Here is a 25,434-nt window from a genome sequence, read left to right as displayed (position 1 = left end):
GCTCTCCCTTTCACTCAGCGGAGCAAAAAGCCTTACAAGAAAGGCCTGTGAGGTCTGACATGATGTGATCCCCTGATACCTCTAGAACTGCCTCTCTCCTACTCTCTCTGACCTCTGTTCCACTTCAGCCTCACCAGCCCCCTTGCTGTTCCTGGAACGCACCAGGCGTACACCTTCTTAGGGCCTTTGCACTGGCGGTTTCTTGTGTGTAGATTGCTGTTCTCCAGGACAGTCTTTGTTTCCTCCACATCTTTGTCACTGCCTCAGTGAGGCTTCATTTAAAATTTGCAACCTACCCCTCACCGCCCCCATAGTACATAACCTCCTCTAACACACCATGTAACATAATGTTTATTAGATTAATTGTGTGATGTTCGTCTCTGCTAGAATTAAAAATCCACAAGCGTGGGGATTCCATGGCGGTCCAGTGGTTAGGACTCTGTGCTCTCACTGCTGAGGGCCTGGGTTCAATCCCTGGTCGGGGAACTAAGATCCTACAAGCTGTGTGGCAAATCAATCAGTCAATCCACAAGGGTAAAGATTTTTTGTCTGTTTTGTTGCCTGGCACGTGGTGGGCATTCAGTAGGTATTTGTTTAATATGTGAGTGAATGCTTATCCTGATGTTAAGCTGAAATATTACTGTCCCCCCAGTGAAAACGCCTATACTGGAGAGTTACTGCTCAAGGACCTAGGGACAAAAGGAAGATTTAGGAGGTGTCAGTTACAAAAGATAGCTGTCAAGAGCCTTAAACCAAAAAAAAGGCCCAACTGCTGAAGTTCCCTCATCATGCAGAGTACAGCCCTCACATTGGTCCTGCATTTAGTTCTTTCTGAGTTCGGTGAAGCTCACCTACTCTTACATTCTAAAATTTGTTTGCCTGTGAAACTGTTCCTGTGTGGTTTTCAGATTCCAGTCATGTTCTCTCTCACCATGTATCTTTCTAAGCTGCAGGGTCAATTGTATTCTCTTACATTGTTTCTTTTTGTTGCTCTTGTTTTTTCTTTGTTTTTTAATATTTTTCTAACATTTATTTATTTATTTATTTGGCTGTGCCGGGTCTTAATTGCGGCACGCAGGATCTTCGATGCCGTGTGCAGGATCTTCGTTGCAGCATGTGAGATCTTTAGTTTCGGCATGCATGTGGGATCTAGTTCCCTGACCAGGGATCAAACCCAGGCCCCCTGCATTTGGAGCGTGGAGTCTTAGCCACTGGACCACCAGGGAAGTCCCTTTGTTGTTTGTTTGTTTTTCCAATAGTTGTTCTTGTTTTCAACACCTTAAATTACCCCTCTCGGAGACCTGGAGCCTGTTTCTTTTTTTTTTTTTGGAGTCTCTTTCTTGAAGCACAGCGAGCAGTGTCCAGTAGCCACATATGGACATCCCATCGTTGAGCTGATCAGGGTAGAGCCTCCGTTTCTCATTTCCAGAGTCCTTTCTTGTGATGTTCAACATTTGCAACACAAGCGTGTAACCCCACTGGTAACTGAATGCCTTAAAGTGTTCAGTCTTCTCTTATTGCTGCCTTTTGCATTAGTCTTCATTTTTCACCCTCTCAGAGTGTTCTCATCTCTACATTAAAAGATTCCTTTTTCCCTAGAGTAACCTCTTTTACTTTTCAGTTTACTGTTTTTCTTCGCAGTACTTTATCTTTTGACTAATATAATGCCTTTTCATTGATATCAAACTGGATATTTTAAATGCCTGCATTTTGTGATTGTTCCTTCTCAGAAATTTAGAACTGTGATGGATTTTGGTTCGGTTTGGTTTGGTTTGGCTTTGGTTTCCCCTCTGCTGCCAGAATACTGATCTCGGATGCTCCAGTTCCTACCCCTCCTTTGTTGGACACCGCAGTTTACCCCTCTTCCTTATGACTAGACAGTAGCCTTGAGCTCCTTGCTGTCCTCCCCAGTTTGAATAAGAGCTTTGCCCTGTGTATCACCTGGTCCAAACCTAGTCTAATTCTTGCAAACATTTAAAGTCCTTAGGGGGACTTCCCTGGTGGCGCAGTGGTTCCGAATCCGCCTGCCAGCGCAGGGGGCACGGGTTCGAGCCCTGGTCTGGGAAGATCCCACATGCCGCGGAACAACTAAGCCCATGTGCCACAACTACTGAGCCTGTGCTCTACAGCCCGCGAGCCACAACTACTGAATCCTGTGCACCGCAGCTACTGAGCCCGCATGCTGCAACTACTGAAGCCTGCATGCCTAGAGCCTGTGCTCTGCAACAAGAGAAGCCACTGCAATGAGAAGCGCGGGCACCGCAATGAAGAGCAGCCCCCACTCGCCATAACTAGAGAAAGCCCGCGCGCAGCAACGAAAACCCAACACAGCCCAAAAAAATAAAGATGAAATAGCAATAATTCTTCAAAAAAAAAGTAAAATAAAATAAAGTTCTTAGGTTCTTCACTTGGGCACTTACCATATACTCAGGAGTAGCTTAGGCTCTTTGGATTGCCCAGGTCAGCCGTGGGATTATAAGAATACAACCCCTGCATAGCTCAGGATGTAGATGGATGGTCCAACTTAACATTCAGTGCCCTTCTCTATCAGTTCTGGAAGTTCTCATTAAGCGTATCTTGTATATTTAAGAGCACCCTTTATCACCAACTCCAGGTAGATTCTTGTGGATTTTTTTAGTCTTCAAGTACAGTGGTGATATTCAAGGCCCAAATTGTTCCCTTTGGTGGGAGGTTAACGAGGGCAGTCGGGGTGGGGGTGTGTATATCTGAATATTCCTTCTATATTTCCTACTTAGGCATCTCCCCCCAGATGGAAGTCACATGTGTGCCCACTCCCACAAGCACAGTGTCCTCCATAGGTAACACAAATGGAGAAGAGGTGGGACCATCTGTCTACCTGGAAAGGCTAAAAATCCTGCGACAGCGATGTGGTCTGGACAATACAAAGGTACTGCTCCTCTCCTTCTGTGTGGGGCAGGGAGGGCGGTGACCAGCAGGTCAGGGACAGGCTGGCCAGAGGAGCAGCGTTCCCAGCCTCAGTGTATGTTGCTCCAGAGCCACATCCTGACCTGATTGGACAATGTTTCTTCTTCTCTCAACAGCAAGATGACCGACCTCCGTTGACCTCTTTGCTTTCCAAACCAGCAGTTCCTACCGTTGCCTCTTCCACAGACATGCTGCACAGCAAACTCTCACAGCTCCGGGAGTCACGGGAGCAGCACCAGCATTCAGATCTGGATTCCAACCAGACTCACTCTTCAGGAACCATGACTACATCCTCCTCCTCCACAGCTAACATTGATGACTTGAAAAAAAGACTGGAGAGAATAAAGAGCAGTCGCAAATGAAGCCGCCCCACTCCCCTGGCACCCTGCAGCTTTAGTTTACTAAACTAGGAGTCCTCATAGTTAAAGTGGCCTTGGCAGGCCTAGTGTACACAAACTGGTTGTATGTATCATACCGTGGACCTGGGGGAGGAGTCGTTGTGGCACAAGTCTTTGCACATCCTCCGCTTCTCTCCGCCAGCATCCTGCCTCTCTAGAAGACTGTCTGTGTCTTAGTTTAGTGTACAGACCTGTAAACAGCTGCCCTTCTCTCAGCTCAGACTAATTTCCATATCCTTTTTCTTTTATTTTTAATTGCTCATTTGTAAAATTGTCCTAATCTTTCCTAGCTTTTAACTATTAGAAACGCTTTACTAGTTTTCCTTTGAGTTTGTGAGCTCTTCTCCTTGTAGCCCTGAAGGGTCACTGTATTCTATATGAATGCATGGCATGATACAACTAATTTAAGAGTCTTTTATAAATAAAGTTTGCATTAACTATAACTGTGTCCCAAGATGCTCCGTATCTGGGAGTGTTGGGCAGCTCTCCATCACCTGTTCTTGGGACCAGCTGGGTATTCAGCCAGTTAGAGAAAGGTTCATAGGTTCATAATTGCTGCTTAAGGAGCTCTACCTTTTCTTGGCTCACAGACTTGGTCCTTTCACTCCTTTGGAATAAGAGGCACTCACCTCTCCTGCTTTCTGCATGCAACTCCTAGGGGAGCAGAGAAATCTCATTCTTCCCTGTTTTGAGATTTTGGTCACGACTTCCATCCCATCATCAATCACCATGGTTCCAAGGAGCTCTTAGGCTCCCTACTACTTTTACTGCTCAAGTACATATGACATTGTGCCCAGGGATTAGCTGGGCTACAGTGGCTGTCACACCACAACTAGATTTGGGGTCATCTGACTAAAGGAGTACAGAGAGCATAGGGGCTTCCTGCCTGGTTAGCAGTCTCTGAATCTAGACTAACAGTTCCTTCACACTCAGTAAAGACTAGAAATAAACAGGATTCACATCTGCAATAACATTCCACAAGACCTCCTTCCACAGTCAGAAAACATTGTCCAAAGGAACTTTTCTACACCACTTTTTACTGAACTGGTGTTAGAAATGAAAGGTTGATGAAAAATTAGTCCTGTATTGATTCTAGTCATGATTTTGAGATGGCTCCTGTGCTGCCTGAAATAAGAAATTAAACTTGCCTCTCTCCCTTTTAATGCACACAGGAAGTAGGCCTTCACTGAAGGGAAGATAGAGGAGTTCGTTGCTGTAGAGAAGGAACACATTTAGAAAGAATGGCTGTGCTTGGGTCTGGAATTAGCACAGCTAATTTGAAAAACCAAAGTCCAGCAGTCTTGTGAGAATGTGCGCCCTTGTTTAAAAACCAGATTTTGGGGTATTACAACTAACTTTTAATCCCTTCCCCCTGCTCTGGTTAAAGCTCAGGGCTGTCAAGATCCTGCAAGCTCACTGAGTTCCCAGTTTTACCCTGGTTTCTGGTCAACTAGGACCGAAGAATAAGGACAAGGAACTCAGTCCTAATTTTCTCTTCCCTGATGTACTAAAAAATGGGAGTGGAAAAAAAGGGGAGGGGAGGGGGGTGAAGGTTACCTGCCTTAAGTCCCTTCCTGCTTTAAGCCATGATATCTAAAGATCTTAGATCCTAGGCCGAGAAGGTGACCACAAGGCACCCGTGCTCCACCCCATCCAAGCCCAGGGGTGAGACTTCTCAACAGTCCTCCAGACGGTCACCAAGTGATCAGCACCTCACACCAGTGGCAACTCGCTGTCACACATTATCGTAGGCTGTAGTGCCTGCTTCCCCGAGTCATAAATGCACCCAACAGGAAGAGCAATACACCAATGTCAGCCAGAAACTCTGGAGCTACGTGGAAGGGCAACGATGTGTCAGAGCCGTGCTCCATTCCAGACAGTAACCTCTGCCATCAGTAACCTTGAAGAATGTGCTGTGAAAAGGCATCTTGAAAGTTCTGTGACTCCTAAGATTTTGCCCAAACCCTGTAAGAATCCACTTCTACATCTTCTTGTTCCCATTTCTCAGAAAAACAAATTACTCAATTCTGATAACTGCTGTGAGAGTAGAAACTCCAGGAAGCAGCAACTCCAACACTATGCTATTTCAGAGACCAGAGAGGGAAGTGGGAAGTGGCAGAGGAACTTCACCATGCCAGGCAGTAGTGAGAATAAAAGCAGCCGTGACTTAACAGAGACCTGACCAGGTACCAGGCATTTTGCTAAGTACACATGCAAATGACCTTATTTAATCCTCAAAACCTTATTAGGTAATAACGTCATTATATACATCTTATACGTAAGGGAACTGAGGCTCAGGGAGGTCAAGTGACATAACCATGGTTATCCGCCCCCCCTTTCTTTTGGTCATGCATGGTGCGTGGCTTGTGGAATCCTAGTTCCCTGACGAGGGATGGAACCTGGGCTCTGGCATTAGAAGTACGGAGTCCTAACCACTGGACCACCAGGGAGTTCCCGTGATTATCCCTTTTAAGGCTGGAGCCAGAATATGAACCCAGGCAGTCTGGTGCTAGGGCCCCTACTCAGAACTGCTATCCCACAACCCTTGCGAGTGAAGACACTTAAAATACTGAGCCTTTGGGCGGCACAGATCTGATTTTTTTTTTTTTTTTTTTTTTTGCGGTACGCGGGCCTCTCACTGTTGTGGCCTCTCCCGCTGCGGAGCACAGGCTCTGGATGCGCAGGCTCAGCGGCCATGGCTCACGGGCCCAGCCGCTCCGCAGCATGTGGGATCTTCCCGCACCGGGGCACGAACCTGCGTCCCCTGCGTCGGCAGGCGGACTCTCAACCACTGCGCCACCAGGGAAGCCTTGATATTTTAATAACATAAGAAAGATGTAACTACTCCCCACCTCACTAGCCTACCCTCCTCCAGCCTCTTCTCTGGTCCCACAACAGCTCTTCACGGCCTAAAGTGGCTAAAAGCACAGGCTTCAGTTTCTCCTATATTTCAAGTCAGACTTTGACCCTTCTTAGCCATGTGACCTTAGACAAGGAACTTCTCCAAGTCTCAGTTTACTACCTTTTGTGAGGATTAAATGAAATAATCTATTAAAGCCCCAAGTCTGGAACATTTTAAATGCTCATAAATTCAGGCTGCCATCTCCCCTCTCACTGGACCCTGTTCTAGGGGTGGTGGATTCTTTAAGTCCTGCTTGTCCAGTAGTAGGATTGGCTCTTCCTGAGCTACCCATGAACAGCACTGTGAGCACTGAGGCTCATTGATAGGGTCACTTTTATTGAGAAATATAGTTTTAGGAACAAGCCACAAAAATAATTCTTTCACTGGATTGGCTTCTGTGATTTTGCAGTGAGCAGTGTAGAATGTGGGTGGCCCCCTAACTTCCAAACCGTTCAATGACCTTCTGTATCCACTTCTTCAGGCGGAACACATGTGTGTAGAAGCCATATTTTCCATCCCTGTCACAGCCTTCACCCCATGAGACGATGCCCATTTGATACCAGCGGTTGTTAAAGGGGCTCTGAGGAAGAAACATGGGATTTCCAATAGAGTCAAGTCCAAGGTAGTGTCAGTATTACCCTGTCAAGCAATTGTTTCTGAAAACTTGGGTCCCTCCTCATCCACCCCAGAAGGATCTACCCGCCAGCTCCTGGCCTTCTGGGAACTCAGCTTACCTTCATGACAAACGGTCCCCCACTGTCGCCTTCACAAGCATCCCCTCGTTTCCCTTCACCGGGCTTGTAACCTTGAGAGAGAAAAGCAGTACTCAGGGAGGGGTATAGCTCACACTCCAGCCACTCTCCCCTTCAAGAGATACTGCTGCTGAGTGTCCACTGACTCCTAGGCATCCTTGACTCTGCTCAATTCCTCACCCCACACATCCAATTCTTAGGCAAACCTTGCCAGCTCAATCTTCAACGTACATCCCCAATCCAACCACCCCTCACCACTTCTACACCTGGTCCCATCACATACACCTCTCCCCTGAACCACTAGTCTCCCTAGTTCTACTTTTGCTGCCTACAATCCATTCTCCACCCAATAAGCAGAATGACTTAAAAAAAAAAAACACGTTAAACTGACAGGTGAGAGAAAAATGAGAATTAGGGCAGTTACCTTTATCCAAATATCTCCACATATCCTCCACAAACAACATGAAGAACAACAAAGCTACACAAAAACCACACCTTCAACATAACTCGAATACAGAGAACACCCAAACTTCAAACCACTTTATCTAACTGTACATCGAATATCAAAACCTGTGTGGTCCTAATGAGACCTGGTTCCACATCTCAAAAAAAAACTTGTGTGGAGATGAGGAGGGGAAGATATCCACTGGATCAAAGAAGTGGATTCAATGAATTAGGAATCTTGCAAATAACCCCAAATCTACAAAATGAATAGACGAAAAGTAAGTACATCTATACCAAGATACTATAGGAAAACAATAAGAACCAAAATACCTCAGCTAACAAAAATTCTTTCCCAAACACAACCATGAAACAAGAAAACTAACAGAATTAAATATCCTCAAGCAAATTTTTGGTATGTGAAAAAGAATGAATCAGAAATTTAAAAATTACGGACTTCCCTGGTGTCACAGTGGTTAAGAATCTGCCTGCCAATGCAGGGGACACGGGTTCGAGCCCTGGTCTGGGAAGATCCCACATGACGTGGAACAACTAAGCCTGTGCACCACAACTGTTGAACCTGTGTCTAGAGCCCGTGAGCCACAGCTGCTGGGCCTGCGTGCCACAGCTGCTGAGGCCTACCCGCCTAGAGCCCGTGCTCCGCAACGGGAGAGGCCACTGCAATGAGAAGCCTGCACACCGCCAATGAAGAGTAGCCCCCGCTTGCCACAACTAGAGAAAGCCTGCACGCAGCAACAAAGACCCAACCCAGCCAAAAATAAAATAAATCAAAAAAAATTTTTAATTCAAAAATTAAAAATAAATGGACAGGGACTTCCCTGGTGGTCCAGTGGTAAAGAATCCTTCCTGCAATGTAGGGGACACAGGTTTGATCCCTGGTCAGGGAACTAAGATCCCACATGCTGCGGGGCAATGAAGCCCACACGCCACAACTACTGAGCCCGCGTGCCTCAACTAGAGAGCCCACGTACCACAACGAAGATCCTGTGTGCTGCAACTAAGACCTGATGCAGCCAAAAATAAAAATAATAAATGGACAAAACAATGGGAGTAATTAAAAGCAGAAAGTGGTCGAAATGGAACTCACACTAAAGAAATGAGTCCCTCAATAAGAAAAAGAAAGCAATGGAACAGAGTTAATATGTATAATATAGTCCAAGAAAACTTCACAGAAATAAAAGATTGGATGTGCATATTGAAAGGATCCACTGGGAACCTGGTAAAGCTGATCTGAAACACTGAACTCTGAGACATGTCCTAAAAAAAACTGAGACTTCAAAGATGAAGAAAAAACCTTCAACGCCTGGAAGCAAAAAAACTCAACTCCCTTATAAGAGCAAAACAATTACACCAGCATCAGATTTCAAAAACAACATACAAAGCAAGCAATGATAAAGCTACATTTTCAAAAAATTCAAGGAAGGAAAATGTGAACCATGGATTTTATATTCAATCATGCTGAGCTTCAGGTGTCAAGGCTACAGAAAACCAGTTATAAACACATAAAAACTCAGGAAATTCTATACCCATAGCCCTTCTTGAAAAATCGACTAGTGGACAAGCTTCATCCAACCAGGAGATGAATGCTTCAGCAAAAGGACTTATTAACTGTCTGACAAGTAGAAATAATACAACTAAAAGTATGAGAGGAGAAGAGAAAGAGGAAAGTAAACTCACTGATTGTAACAACTAAAAGAATATAAGAAACTAAGGGCATTTCAAAAAGGTGTAAGACCAAAGATAATGAGTAGAACAAAAATGCAAACCTTACTAAATATATGAAATTATTTGAAAAGTAAAGAAAAGATCACACAGGGAAAAAACACAGTAAATGAAACATAATATACATAAAAATAACAAAATCATATGAGATACTAATTCTATTAATCATATCAATAAATATGAATGGGCTTAACTCACTTTTTAAAAAACAAAAAGATTTTTAATTTGCCTCACAAAGCAAGACTCAACGATGCTATATATGAGACAAAACAAAGTGATTCATAGAGGCTAAAGTTAAAGGGATGGACAAAAGTATAACAGGAGAATGGAAACAAAGAGAGCAGGGATAGTGAAGCTCAAGTTGAAAGTAAAGAAGGACACTTTTACTGCTAAAAGCCACAATTCACAATGAATAATTAACAGTTATAAATATCTGCACCAAATAACACAGCAACTGCCTTTATAAAGTAAAAGACTATAAATGATGCAAGGAGATAGACAGAAATACATTAATAATAGAATTCAACACACCAAACTCAGTACAAGACATATCAAGTGAACTGAAAATAAACAAGGATATAAATGACCTAAATAATTGATAAGGTACATTTATGGACATATATATATATATATATATATTGAACTTTACACGTGGATAAAGAAGAACACATCTACACACCTCAAGCACACATGTACATTCACAGAAATTGATCAAACGGTTCTCAGAAAAATCAGTTCCATAAAGTAGAAATATTACAAACTATATTCCTGGATTATAATGCAGCAAAACTGAAAATCAAAATGCTAAAGGGCCCTCCCATCTGGAAATTTTAAAACCACCTATTAACTCTTGAGTGAAAGGGGAATACACACTGAAATTAGAGAGTTTCTAAAAAAAAAATAATTCAAACATAATTCAATAATTCAAACAAACATAGTGTTTTCCATGAATGGTGTTTTCCATTCATAGCCCTACTCAGTAAAAACTGAAGATCAAAGATAAATTAACCAGGGACTTCCCTGGTGGTGCAGCAGATAAGACTCCGAGCTCCCAATGCAAGGGGCCTGGGTTCCATCCCTAGTCAGGAAACTAGATCCCACATGCATGCCACAACTAAGACTTCACATGCCACAACTAAGGAGACAGTGTGTCACAACTAAGGAGCCGGCGAGCCGCAACTAAGACCCCACACAACCAAATAAATACTTTTAAAAATAAAATAAAATAAAAAATAAATTAACCAAATTGGCAGCTCAAAAAGCTTTTAGAAAAAGAACAGCAAAGTGAACCAAAAGGAAGTATAAGGGAAAAAAATTAAGATCAAAGCAGAAATTAATGAGGTACAAAATAGAAAAATAATAAGCCTAATTAATAAGTCAAATTCTTAGGTATTTTGTTTGTTTCCAATCACTAGCTAATTTACTCAAGAAAAATAAGGAAGAAAACACAAATATATAAAATAAGGTGCCAAGGAGGAAAAAAAACATAAGAGAAGACACTGTAGCACAAGATACAATATAGACTTGAACAAATTGAAAGACATTTCTTGTCCTTGGATAGAATGGCTCAACATCAAAAAGAAGGCAGTTCTCCCTAATTTAATTTATAACTTTAATGTAATCCCAATAAAAATACCAAGTTTTTTATAGAGCTAGATAAGTTGATACTAAAATTCATGTGGAAAAACAAACATGCAAGAGTTGCCAGGAAAACACTGGAAAAGAAAAACTACAAGAGAAGATAAGCTCTACCAGATATTAAAACATACTCTAAAGCCTCTATAATGAAAACAAGACATTTTAACAGAATAGACAACAGACCAGAAGAACCAAACAGAATGTCCAGAAACAGACTTAGGCACACACAGAAACCTAGTATGTGATAAAGGCGACATCTCAAATTACTGGGGCAAAGACAGATTTTTTTTTTTTCTTTAGTATTTTTTAAAATTTATTTATTTATTTTTGGCTGCATTGGGTCTTCGCTGCTGCGTGTGGGCTTTCTCTAGTTGCAGCAAGCGGGGGTTACTCTTTGTTGCAGTGTGCGGGCTTCTCATTGCGGTAGCTCCTCTTGTTGCCAGCATGGGCTCTTGGCGCACAGGCTTCAGCAGCTGTGGCTTGCGGGCTCAGTAGTTGTGGCTCGCGGGGTCTAGAGCACAGGCTCAGTAGTTGTGGCGCACGGGCTTAGTTGCTCTGCGGCATGTGGGATCTTCCCAGACCAGGGCTGGAACCCGTGTCCCCTGCATTGGCAGGTGGATTCTTAACCACTGCACCACCAGGGAAGTCCCCAAAGACAGAGTTTTTAATAAATGGTACAGAGACAGCTTATTAGCCATTTAGAAAAAGATAAATTAAATCCATACCTTACATTGTATGCAAGAATAAACTCCAAATGACTCTGAGATCTGAGTGTAGGAAAATGAAACCAAGTACTAGAAGAAAATATGAGTGAATTTCTCTATGACCTGGGTATAAGGAAGGTTCTTTTAACTCTGACGCAAAATCCAGGTGCAGTAAAATGAAAGATTAATAAATTTGACTACATATAAAAATTTAATTGGATGGCCAAAACATAATAAAGGATAAAGAAAAAGAAACTGGAAGAAAATATTTGCAAAGTATATCACAAATAGAGGCCTAATATCACTAACATATGAAGAACTCTTTAAAAATGATGGGAGGGACTTCCCTGATGGCACAGTGGTTAAGAATCTGCCTGCCAATGCAGGGGACATGGTTCCATCCCTGGTCTGGGAAGATCCCACATGCCGTGAAGCAGCTAAGCCCGTGTGCCACAACTACTGAGCCTGCGCTCTAGAGCCCATAAACCACAAGTACTGAGCCCCACGGGCCCAGAGCCCGTGCTTCATAACAAGAGAAGCCACCACAGTGAGAAGCCTGTGCACTTCAATGAAGAGTAGCCCCCACTCGCCACAACTAGGGAAAGCCCGCGCGCAGCAATGGAGACCCAACGCAGCCAAAAACAAATAAATAAATTTATTTTTTTAAAAAAATGGGGCTTCCCTGGTGGTGCAGTGGTTGAGAGTCCGCCTGCCGATGCAGGGGACATGGGTTCGTGCCCCAGTCCAGGAAGATCCCACATGCCGCGGAGCAGCTGGGCCCGTGAGCCATGGCTGCTGGGCCTGCACGTCCGGAGCCTGTGCTCCGCAACAGGAGAGGCCACAACAGTGAGAGGCCCGCGTACTGCAAAAAAGAGAAAAAAAAAAAATGATGGGAGAGGGACAAAAAAATGGACCGTAAAAACATGAACAGACAATTCACAAAAAAAGATATAAAAATGGTCAGTAAGGATATAAAAAGATGTTCAATTACAAAATATTAGAAATCTAAATACCCATACACAGGAAATGGTTGAAGACACTATCATACATCCTCCTAATGTGACTATAAAATTTTCTTTTTTATTGAAATATAGTTTATTTACAATGCTGTGTTAGTTTCTGGTGTACAGCAGTGATTCAGTTATACATATATTTTTTCATATTCTTTTCCATTATAGTTTATAACAAGATGTTGAATATAGTTCCCTGTGTTATACAGTAGGACCTTGTTATTTATCTATTTTATATATAGTTGTTTGTATATGCTAATCCCAAATTCCTAATTTTTCCCTCTCCTCTCCTTTCCCCTTTGGTAACCACTGGGAAGTTTGTGTGGTAAGTTTGTTTTCTATGAATGGATAAAGATGATATAAGATGTGCGTGTGTGTGTGTATATATATATGTATATACACACACACACACACACACACACACACACACACACACACAAAATGGAATATTACTCAGCCACAAAAAAGAATGAAATAATGCCATTTGTAGCAACATGGATGGACCTAGAGTTTATCATACTAAATGAAGTAAGTCAGACCAAGACAAACATCATATGATATCACTTACATGTGGAATCTTAAGAAATGATATAAATGAACTTATTTACAAAACAGAAACAGACTCACAGACATATAAAAATATAAATTTTTTTTAATAAGGAAAAGCTCTATAACTAAAATGGAATGAATTTCCAGGATACATTAGCCGAAAAAAGCAAAGTACAAAAGAATATCTATACTGTGCTACTCTGTGAAAAGGGAAAAATAAGAAAATATAAATGTGTCTGCTCATTTGTGCAAAAAGAAACAGAAGAAGAATAAACCTCAAACTACTGAGATTGGTTAACTGCAGGGCCTGGATGGAAATGTGGTGGAAAGGAAGGAGGTGGGAACAGGACAGGAGGAAAAGGGGAATATCATTCTCTGAGTGTACCTGTATAAAGAATCTGATTTTTGGACCATGTTAATACAGGCACACCTTGGAGATACTGTGGGTTCAGTTATAGACCACCACAATAAAGCAAGTCATATGAATTTTTTGGTTTCTTGGTGCATATAAACGTTATGTCTACAGTATACTATAGTCTATTAAGAGTGAAATAGCATTATGTCAAAAAATATATACAGGACTTCCCTGGTGGTGCAGTGGTTAAGAATCTGCCTGCCAATGCAAGGGCCACGGGTTCGATCCCTGGTCCGGGAAGATCCCACATGCTGCGGAGCAACAAAGCCCATGCGCCACAACTACTGAGCCTGCACTCTAGAGCCCGCAAGCCACAACTACTGAAGCCTGCGCACCTAGAGCCCATGCTCTACAACAAGAGAAGCCACTGCAATGAGAAGCCCACACACCACAACCAAGAGTAGCCCCCGCTCACCACAACTAGAGAAAGCCTGAGTGAAACAACGAAGACCCAACGCAGCCAAAAATAACTAAATAAATGAATAAAATATATATATACACATACTTGAATTTAAAAATATTTTGTTGGGCTTCCCTGGTGGCGCAGTGGTTGAGAGTCTGCCTGCCGATGCAGGGGACACGGGTTCATGCCCCGGTCCAGGAAGATCCCACATGCCGCGGAGCGGCTAGGCCCGTGAGCCATGGCTGCTGAGCCTGCGCGTCCAGAGCCTGTGCTCCACAACGGGAGAGGCCGCAACAATGAGAGGCCCGCGTACCGCAAAAATAAAATAAAATAAAAATATTTTGTTGCATACAAACTACTACGTATAAAATAAATAATCTACAAGGATATACTGTACAAACAGGGAATATAGTCAATATTTTATAACTATAAATGGAATATAACCTCTAAAACTGTGAATCATTATGTTGTATACCTAAAACTTATTGTACATCAACTACACCTTAATAAAAAAAATATTTTGTTGCTAAAAAATGCTGACCATCATTTGAATCTCCAGCAAATTGTAATCTTTTTGCTGGTGGAGGGTCTTGCCTCCACGTGGATGGCTGCTGACTGATCAGGGTGGTGGTGCTGAAGGTGGGGTGGCCATGGCGATGTCTTAAAATAAGACAACAATGAAGTTTGCCCCACTGATGGACTCTTCCTTTCAAGAACAATTTCTCTGAAGCATGCAGTGCTATTTGATAGCTTTTTACCCACAGAACTTCCTTCAAACTAGGAGTCAATCCTCTAAAACCCTACCACTGCTTCATCAACTAAGTTTATGTAATGTTCTAAATCCCTTGTTGTCATTTCAACAATCTTCACAGCATTTTTACCAGCAGTAGAGTCCATCTCAAGAAACCACTTTCTCCTTATCCATTAAAGTTTTATCGTAAGATGGCAGCAATTCAGTCACATCTTCAGGCTCCACTTCTAATTCTAGTTCTCTTGCTATTTTCGCCACATCTGCAGTTATTTCCTCCACTGATGTCTTGAACCCCTCAAAGTCATCCATGAGGGTTGGAACAACTTCTTCTAAACTCCTGTTCATGTTGGTATTGTGACCTCTTTCCATGAAATCACAAATGTTTTTTTTTTGAATATTTGAATTTTATTTTTTGATACAACAGGTTCTTATTAGTTATCTATTTTATACATATTAGTGTATATACGTCAATCCCAATCTCGCAATTCATCACACCACCACCACCACCACGGCCAATTTCCCCTCTTGGTATCCATACATTTGTTCCCCACATCTGTGTGTCTATTTCTGCCCTGCAAACCGGTTCATCTGTACCATTTTTCTAGGTTCCACATATATGCGTTAATATACGATATTTGTTTTGCTCTTTCTGACTTACTTCACTCTGTATGACAGTCTCTAGATTCATCCATGGCTCTACAAAGGACCCAATTTCGTTTCTTTTTATGGCTGAGTAATATTCCATTGTCTATATGTACCACATCTTCTTTATCCATTCGTCTGTCGATGGGCATTTAGGTTGCTTCCATGACCTGGCTACTGTAAACAGTGCTGCAATGAACATTGGGGTGCATGTGTCTTTTTGAATTATGGTTTTCTCTGGGTATATGCCCAGTAATGGGATTGCTGAGTCATATGGTAATTCTATTTTTAGTTTTTTAAGGAACCTCCACTCTACACTGTTCTCCATAGTGGCTGTATCAATTTACATTCCCACCAACAGTGCAAGAGGGTTCCCTTTTCTCCACACCCTCTCCAGCAGTTGTTGTTTGTAGATTTTCTGATGATGCCCATTCTAATTGGTGTGAGGTGATACCTCATTGCAGTTTTGACTATTTCTCTAATAATTAGTGATGCTAAGCAGTTTTTCATGTGCTTCTTGGCCATCTCTATGTCTTCTTTGGAGAAATGTCTATTTAGGTCTTCTGCCCATTTTTGGATTGGGTTGTTTGCTTTTTTTAATATTGAGCTGCATGAGCTGTTTATATATTTTGGAGATTAATCCTTTGTCTGTTGATTCGTTTGCAAATATTTTCTCCCATTCTGAGGGTTGTCTTTTCGTCTTGAATGTAGTTTCCTTTGCTTTGCAAAAGCTTTGAAATTTCATTAGGTCCCATTTGTTTATTTTTGTTTTTATTTCCATTACTCTAGGAGGTGGATCAAAAAAGATCTTGCTGTGATTTATGTCAAAGAGTGTTCTTCCTATGTTTTCCTCTAAGAGTTTTACAGTGTCCGGTCTTACATTTAGGTCTCTAATCCATTTTGAGTTGATTTTTGTGTACAGTGTTAGGGAGTGTTCTAATTTCATTCTTTTACATGTAGCTGTCCAGTTTTCCCAGCATCACTTACTGAAGAGGCTGTCTTTTCTCCATTGTATATCCTTGCCTCCTTTGTCATAGATTACTTGACCATAGGTGCGTGGGTTTATCTCTGGGCTTTCTATCCTGTTCCACTGAAATCACAAATGTTCTTAATGGCATCTAGAATGGTGAATCCTTTCCAGAAGGTTTTCAATTTCCTTTGCCCAGATCCATCAGGGGAATTACTATCTATGGCAGCTTTAGCCTTATGAAATGTATTCATTAAGATAATAAGACTTGAAAGAAAATATTACTCCTTAATCCATGGGCTGCAGAATGGATGTTGTGTTAGCAGGCATGAAAACAACGTTAGTCTTGTGGTATGCCTTCATCACAGCTCTTGGGTAACCAGGTGCATTGTCAATGAGAAGGAATATTTTGAAAGGAATCTTTTTTTTCTGAGCAGTAGGTCTCAACAGTGGGCTTAAAATATTCAGTAATCTATGTTGTAAACAGATGTGCTGTCATCAGGTTTTGTTGTTCCATTTAGAGAGCACAGGGAGAGTAGAGTTAGCATAATTCTTAAGGGCCCTAGGATTTTCAGAATGGTAAATGAACACTAGCTTCAATTTTTAAGTCACCAGCTGTTTCAGCCCCTAACAAAAGAGCCAGCCTGTCCTCTAAAGCTTTGAAGCCAGGCAGTGACTTCTCCTCTCCAACTATGAAAGCCCTAGATGGTATCTCCTTCCAATGTAAGGCTGTTTGGCTACATTGAAAATCGGTTGTTTAGTATAGTCATTTTCATGAATTATCTTAGCTAAATCTTCTGGATAACTTGCTGCTTTACCTTGTAGTTTTATATTATGAAGACAGCTTCTTTCCCTAAACCTCATGAATCAATCTCTGCTAGCTTCAAAGTTTTGGCTTAAGGGAATGTTATGGCTGATTTGATCTTCTAACCAGACCACTAAAACTTTCTTCATATCAGCAATAAGGCTGTTTTGCTTTCTTATTTATGTATTCACTAGAATAGCACTTTTTAATTAATTATTTTTTTGTTTGTTTGTTTTTTATTGTTTTTTGCGGTACGCGGGCCTCTCACTGTTGTGGCCTCTCCCATTGCGGAGCACAGGCTCCGGATGCGCAGGCTCAGCAGCCATGGCTCACGGGCCCAGCCCGTGGCACGTGGGATCTTCCCGGACCAGGGCACGAACCCACGTCCCCTGCATCGGCAGGCGGACTCTCAACCACTGCGCCACCAGGGAAGCCCAATTTAAAAAAATTTTTAAAAATAAATTAAACTCTCTAATGAAGAAAAATTAAAAACAAAAACTTCCTTCAAGAACTTTTCCTTTGCATTTACAGAGTGGCTAACTGTTTGACACAGGAGGCCTAGCTTTTGGCCTGTCTTGGCTTTAGACATGCCTTTCTCACTAAGCTTAATCACTTCTAGCTTTTTATTTAAAATGAGAGACATGCAAGTCTTCCTTTCACTTGAACACTTAGAGGCCATTGTAAGGTTACTGATTGGCCTAATTTCAATATTGCTGTATCTCAGGGAATAGGGAGGCCTCAGGAAAGAGACAGAGATGGGGCAATGGCTGGTTGGTGGAGCAGTCAGAACACACAGTTTGCTGTCTTGGCACAGTTCATGATGCCCCAAAACAATTACAATAGTAACATCAGAGATCACTGATCACAGTTCACCATAACAAACATATAATAATGCAAAAATTTGACACATTGTAAGAAGTACTAAAATGTGACACATGAAGTGAGCAAATGCTGTTGGAAAAACGGCGCTGATAGAATTCCTTGATGCTGGATCACCACAAACCTTCAATTTGTAAAACAACAATATCTGGGAAGGGCAATAACGCAAAGCACAAACCTAAGTGTCTATCAACAGATGAATGGATAAAGAAGATGTGGTATATATATATATATATATATAATAAATATTACTCAGCCATAAAAAAGAATGAAATTCTGCCATTTGCAACAACATGGATGGACCTAGAGGGTACTATGCTTAGTGAAATGAGTCAGACTGAGAAAAACAAATACTGTGTTATCACTTATATGTGGAATCCAAAAAATAAAACAAATGAATAAATATAGCAAAACAGAAACAGACTCACAGAGAGAACAAACTAGGAGTTACCAGTGGGGAAAGGGAAGAGGGGAGGGGCAAGATAGGGCTAGGGGATTAAGAGATACAAACTACTATGTATAAAATAAATAAGTCACAAGGATATATTGAACAGGAAATACAGCCATTATTTTGTATATGGAGTATAATCTATAAAAACATTAAATCACTATGTTGTACACCTGAAACTAATATAATATTGTAAACCAACTATATTTAAATAAAATAAAAAATATGTAAATAAATAAAGCAAAGCATAATAAAACAAGGTAATAGTCCAAAAATAAACAAGTAAAGACAACAAAGATGGGAGGGAGGACCCAAAATTGAATACAATCGTGAAACAAATGAGCCTAACTGTATTTTAAATAAATAACACAGGGAAGGGGATAATAATTACCCAAGTTACTTTTAGACACAGTACTGTGACTATATATATATATATATATATATCTTCAAGCTAAAAACAGAAACAACCATGAAGAAATGCTAAACTCTAGCTTGTAGGATTATTTTTCACAGTCATGGATGAGTGATTCTCAAACTGTGTATTCTTGTATTAACCAAATAAGTAAATACATTACAGATAATAGGAGTCAGATTTCTCATTATCAACAGAGACTGTTACAAATGTGGAAAGGGAGAAGCTAAAATTAATCATATTGCATTGCAAGAGGGAGGAACACTCCCCAACTCATTCTACGAGGCCACCATCACCCTGATACCAAAACCAGCCAAAGATGTCACAAAGAAAACTACAAGCCATTATCACTGATAAACATACATGCAAAAATCCTCAACAAAATACTAGCAAACAGAATCTAACAGCACATGAAAAGGATCATACACCATGATCAAGTGGGGTTTATTCCAGGAATGCAAGGATTCTTCAACATACGCAAATCAATCAATGTGATACAACATATTAACAAATTGAAGGAGAAAAACCATATGACATCTCAATAGATGCAGAAAAAGCTTTCGACAAAATTCAACACCTATTTATGATAAAAACCTTCCAGAAAGTAGGCATAGAGGGAGCTTACCTCAACATAATAAAGCCCATATATGACAACCCCACAGCCAACATCACTCTCAATGGTGAACAACTGAAACCATTTCCACTAAGATCAGGAACAAGACAAGGTTGCCCACTCTCACCACTATTATTCAACATAGTTTTGGAAGTTTTAGCTATAGCAATCAGAGAAGAAGAAGAAATAAAAGGAATCCAAATTGGAAAAGAAGAAGTAAAGCTGTCACTGTTTGCAGATGACAGGATACATGATACTATACACAGAGACTCCTAAAGACTCTACCAGAAAACTACTAGAGCTAATCAGTGAATATGGTAAAGTAGCAGGATACAAAATTAATGCAGAGAAATCTCTTGCATTCCTATACACTAATGATGAAAAATCTGAAAGAGAAATTAAGGAAACACTCCCATTTACCACTGCAACAAAAAGAATAAAATACCTAGGAATAAACCTACCTAAGGAGACAAAAGACCTGTATGCAGAAAACTGTAAGGCACAGATGAAAGAAATTAAAGATGATACCAACAGATGGAGAGATATACCATGTTCTTGGATTAGAAGAATCAACATTGTGAAAATGACTATACTACCCAAAGCAATCTACAGATTCAATGCAATCCCTATCAAACTACCAATGGCATTTTTGACAGAACTAGAACAAAAAATTTCACAATTGGTATGGAAACACAAAAGACCCCGAATAGCCAAAGCAATCTTGAGAAAGAAAAACGGAGCTGGAGGCATCAGGCTCCCTGACTTCAGACAAAGCAACAGTAATCAAGACAGTATGGGGCTTCCCTGGTGGCGCAGTGGTTGAGAATCTGCCTGTCAATGCAGGGGACACAGGTTCAAGCCCTGGTCTGGGAGGATCCCACATGCCGCGGAGCAACTAAGCCCGTGCGCCACAGCTACTAAGCCTGCACGTCTGGAGCCTGTGCTCTGCAACAAGAGAAGGCCGCGACAGTGAGAGGCCCGCGCACCACGATGAAGAGTGGCCCCCACTTGCCGCAACTAGAGAAAGCCCTCACACAGAAACGAAGACCCAACACAGCCAAAAATAATTAATTAATTAAAATTTTAAAAAGACAGTATGGTACTGGCACAAAAACAGAAATATAGATCAATGGAACAGGATAGAAAGCCCAGAGATAAACCCACACACATATGGTCGCCTTATCTTTGATAAAGGAGGCAAGAATATACAATGGAGAAAAGACAGCCTCTTCAGTAAGTGGTGCTGGGAAAACTGGACAGCTACATGTAAAAGAATGAAATTAGAACACTCCCTAACACCATACACAAAAATAAACTCAAAATTGATTAAAGACCTAAATGTAAGGCCAGATACTCTCAAACTCTTAGAGGAAAACATAGGCAGAACACTCTGACATAAATCACAGCAAGATGCTTTTTGACCCACCTCCCAGAGAAATGGAAATAAAAACAAAAATAAACAAATGGGACCTAATGAAACTGAAAAGTTCTTGCAGAGCAAAGGAAACCATAAACAAGACGAAAAGACAGCACTCAGAATGGGAGAAAATATTTGCAAACGAAGCAACTGACAAAGGACCAATCTCCAAAATTTACAAGCAGCTCATGCAGCTCAATATCAAAAAAACAAACAACCCCATCCAAAAATGGGCAGAAGACCTAAATAGACATTTCTCCAAAGAAGATATACAGATGGCCGAGAAACACGTGAAAGAATGCTCAACATCACTAATCATTAGAGAAATGCAAAGCAAAAATACAATGAGGTATCATCTCACACCCGTCAGAATGGCCACCATCAAAAAATCTACAAATGATAAATGCTGGAGAGGGTGTGGAGAAAAGGGAACCCTCTTGCACTGTTGGTGGGAATGTAAATTGGTACAGCCACTGTGGAGAACAGTATGGAAGTTCCTTAGAAAACTAGAAATAGGACTACCATATGACCCAGCGATCCCAGTACTGGGCATATGAAAACCATAATTCAAAAAGAGTCATGGGGGGCTTCCCTGGTGGCACAGTGGTTGAGAGTCCACCTGCTGATGCTGGGGACACAGGTTCGTGCCCCGGTCCGGGAAGATCCCACATGCCGTGGAGCGGCTGGGCCCGTGAGCCATGGCCACTGAGCCTGCGCATCCGGAGCCTGTGCTCTGCAACAGGAGAGGTCACAACAGTGAGAGGCCCTTTTAGCTCAAAAAAAAAAAAAAAAAAAAGAGTCATGTACCACAATGTTCATTGCAGCTCTATTTACAACAGCCAGGACATGGAAGCAACCTAAGTGTCCATCGACAGATGAATGGATAAAGAAGATGTGGCACATATATATACAATGGAATATTACTCAGCCTTAAAAAAAAATGAAATTGAGTTATTTGTAGTGAGGTGGATGGACCTAGAGTTTGTCATACAGAGTGAAGTAAGTCAGAAAGAGAAAAACAAATACCGTATGCTAACACATATATATGGAATCTAAAGGGGAAAAAAATGGTTATGAAGAACCTAGGGGCAGGACAGGAATAATGACGCAGATGTAGAGAATGGACTTGAGAATGTGGGGAGGGGGAAGGGTAAGCTGGGACGAAGTGAGAGAGTGGCATGGACTTATATATACTACCAAAATAGATAGCTAGTGGGAAGCAGCCGCATAGCACAGGGAGATCAGCTCAGTGCTTTGTGACCACCTAGAGGGGTGGGATAGGGAGGGTGGGAGGGAGACGCAAGAGGGAGGAGATATGGGGATATATGTATATGTATAGCTGATTCACTTTGTTATAAAGCAGAAACTAACACACCATTGTAAAGCAATTATACTCCAATAAAGATGTTAAAAAAAAATCCTATTGCATTGCAACGGGAGGTTTCAGTGTCATCTCATGGTTTTAGATAGATAAATAGATAGAAAGAACATAGATATAGATTTAGGCATGTGCATAATACATGTATTTTCTAATTCTGTCTGCTAAGAGAGCCTAGGAACAATGACACCCCAGTAACAATGTGCACAACTGGCACCCAGATCTTGGTTTCTAAATACCATTCTCCACTAGAAGGCAAGTAGGATGAACCTAGAACATCTTGCTGCGCTGAAAGTAAGAAAGTACTCAGAGATTGACAGGACCTCTCCAAAAGTCACAGAAGCCAGGTTGTTTTTTTTTTTTGACTCCCACTGGCCAAACCTGGGATAATTTGAACATTATAATAATGATAGTAACAAATTATAGCCCTTAGAATAAAGAAAGGACCCATGAGTCCACAGTGACAGAGTGAAAGCAGATTCTTCCTTATAATAAGATGATCACTAATAAATGTAGAAGGAATGACAGAATTTAAAAATCACCATTTGGCAGCTACCAGGGTTAGGAGAACAATTTGATGAGAAACAGAACAGACACTATTCAACTTTCTCCCCACAAGATGTTAGTCTTAAAAAGGAAAACAGAACTTTACAGTGAGAAACATGGCAGATGCAGACACCACCTTAACCCAGAGGTCAGAGTTAATCTCACCAGGAATGGGACAGAGAGATCATATGCCTGAAAAGGACACAACATCACTTAGCTTGAATCTGATCATTAGGAAACCTTAGAGAAAGCCAAACTGAGGCCAATCTACAGAATAACTGGCCTATACATGTCAAATATGTCTAAATCGTGAAAGACAAAGACTGACAACTGAGTACAATGTGTGATCCTGGACTGGATCCTGGGTGGGAAAAACGTTTTTGTTTTTCTTTTGCTAAAAAAGACATCAGTAAGCAGGACAACTGGAAAACATTTAAATGAAGTCTAAAAATTAGACAAAGGTATTATATCATTATTAATTTCTTTTTTCATTATTAATTTCTTGATTTAATAAATGTACTGTGGTTATGGCAGAGAACAACCCTGTTTTTTTGGAAATACTTAAGTGTACGGGTAAAAAAGGTAACATGTACAATTTAGTCTCAAATAATGTGTATATGTGTGTGTATAAATACACACACACAGAACACACACACACACAAAGGAGGTGGCAGAATCTGGATGACAGTATAAAGGAATTCTTTGTATTATTTTTGCAACTTTTCTGTGAGTCTGAAATCACCTAAAAAATTTTTTTTTAATTTTTAAAAATTTAAAAATTAAGTTAGATCGTTTACTCACCTGCCCCAGAGTCTCCAATAATGTCCTATCACGACAAAAGCCAAAGTCCTTCAAGGCCCTGAAGGAAGCACCCATCCCCTGACTGCCCACCTCTCTCCCCTCTTCCAATGCTGCCCTTCCTGTGTTTACTGCCCTCCAGCCACACAGGCCTCCCTGCTGCTCCTAAGACACACCAAGCATGCTCCCACCTCAGGGCCTTTGTACCTGCTGTCTCCACAAGTCTGGAGTGCACTTCCTCTAGACTGGCTCACTCTTTCATGTCTTCTAGTCTCTGCTTAAACATCACTTCTCAGAGAGGCCTTCTCCAACCACTCTGTCTCAATCGCCCCGTCCCCACCTCTCACTCCCTTACTCAGCTTAATTTTTCTCCTATCAGGATTGCTATTCTAGATCTGCTTACTGACACACTCTCCTTCTAGGAAGGAAGCTCTCTGAAGACACAGGAGACCCTATCTGTTAGGGTCCTTTTTGGACACCCTGGAATACTGCCTGGACCACAGTAAGCACTCAGTAAATATTTGCTGAACGACTGAATGAATGAATGGCTTTTCCTCCACCCGTGACCTCTGGTTGGTGTCTGGCTCACATATACTGACAACTTGACCAGTGACTAGCACCACGCCTAACACCTTAAATACACTATCTCGCTCAACCCTCACACGGCCTAATGGAATAGAGCCAGGACTTGAACCCAGGCCTGTGCTACTCACGTGTCTCAATCCTCCCAACCCGAGGCCCTGCTATTCCCGCCTGCCCAGCCATGCCCAGGGGACTTTACCAGCACAGAACATGTTGTCGGTGATGCGGATCCGGGTGGAGGCCTTGCAGACCGGCCGCTCCACGATGGGCAGGTTCACCACCTGTAGCACGCTGGGCTGCACCTCAGCAATATTGGCTGTCCACGTCTCCCTCAGGTTGCCCCAGCCCGTCACTCGCCCTTTGTATCCAGCCCGGAGCAACCTTTGGGGAAAGGAGAAGGACTGAGTGAGAACAGACCAGTCTAGAAACCTCCTGGCCCCAACACCATCCCTTAGAGACCTGAATCTAAAACACCTGTGCAGGAAGACGCTGAGGCGTGGAAAAGGGAAGGAACTTCGGCAAGGCAATAGGCTGTCAGAGTCAGGCCCAGAACCCAGCCCAGGTCCTCAGCTGCCAGCCCCCTGGCTGCCCCCCAACCACCTGCCCCCTGGCCAACCCCCTCGGCTCCCCCCCCAGCCCCCCCCCGGCTGCCCTTCTGGCCGCCCCACTTGGTTGCTGTGTCCTTGTCGGGCAGGCACACGGGGTGGACGTATTCGGTGAAGCTGATGGGCTTCCTGAGCTTCAGCAGGGCGATGTCCCGGTCCAGGTTCTCCCTCCAGTTGTACCTGGGGTGGATGTGGATCTTTTCCAGCATGGAGATCTTTTCAATCTTTCGCTCATAGCTGTGCAGACCCCAGCAGAGAAAAGGAGAAGCTGTAGGCCACCCAATGAGGGGCAGCTGGTTCCCCGAGGAAGAAAACTGCCTGCCCTCAGGGTCTGGGAGTCAGCGTAACCAGCAGGCCACCAGTGAGGGTGAGAGGGCCGGCTCCTGTCCTGGCAGCTTCTTCCTGGCCTGAAGTTGCCCAGAGCTTTGGGATCAAACAGCCTAGGCAGGTAGGGGGAGGGACGCAGCCTGTAGGCCCTGATCCCAACAGCCTCTACTCAGAGGTCACACCTGGGCCATGTCCTGGTGCCTGGAAGGGTGCTAAGGGCAGGCCAGGATTCTGCTCTCTGCAAAGGCTTAGTTTCTCTGTCCCCAGGTCCAAGCTTCAGTCAGGATGTGGCCACATAGACTTTACAGCAGAGCCTACAGGGTTTTCTACTGTGGGAGATGTACAGACATATCCCTCGTGGCC

The 25,434-nt window shown here is 42.2% G+C and overlaps 2 protein-coding genes across 6 annotated transcripts in view; one reads left to right on the top strand and one right to left on the bottom strand.

The window, feature by feature from the left end:
* The window catches only part of CKAP5 (cytoskeleton associated protein 5), a 107,084-nt gene extending 103,297 nt beyond the window's left edge, over positions 1–3,787 (top strand). For 3 of the 5 annotated variants that reach the window (XM_073808873.1, XM_019947855.3, XM_073808872.1), the window contains 2 exons: positions 2,757–2,908; positions 3,063–3,787. In XM_073808873.1, coding sequence (XP_073664974.1) covers positions 2,757–2,908; positions 3,063–3,308 — 398 coding nt within the window. In that variant the 3' untranslated portion in view covers positions 3,309–3,787. Of the gene's footprint in view, positions 1–1,078; positions 2,376–2,756; positions 2,909–3,062 lie in introns of those variants that run through there. The other 2 variants (XM_073808874.1, XM_073808875.1) reach the window with 2 other exon arrangements.
* A 2,371-nt stretch (positions 3,788–6,158) lies between these two features.
* F2 (coagulation factor II, thrombin) overlaps positions 6,159–25,434 on the bottom strand; it is a 34,857-nt gene continuing 15,581 nt past the window's right edge. The window contains exons 12-15 of the mRNA XM_033860611.2: positions 24,808–24,981; positions 24,339–24,520; positions 6,981–7,051; positions 6,159–6,826 (exon numbers count right to left, since the gene is read on the bottom strand). Of these exons, the coding sequence (XP_033716502.1) occupies positions 6,683–6,826; positions 6,981–7,051; positions 24,339–24,520; positions 24,808–24,981 (571 nt within the window). The 3' untranslated portion in view covers positions 6,159–6,682. The remainder of the gene's footprint in view (positions 6,827–6,980; positions 7,052–24,338; positions 24,521–24,807; positions 24,982–25,434) is intronic.

Source organism: Tursiops truncatus, chromosome 8 (genome assembly GCF_011762595.2).
Source record: "Tursiops truncatus isolate mTurTru1 chromosome 8, mTurTru1.mat.Y, whole genome shotgun sequence".
Lineage (NCBI taxonomy): Eukaryota > Metazoa > Chordata > Mammalia > Artiodactyla > Delphinidae > Tursiops > Tursiops truncatus.
The sequence above is the reverse complement of the archived record's forward strand: the minus strand, read 5'-3'. Positions and strand labels throughout refer to the sequence as shown.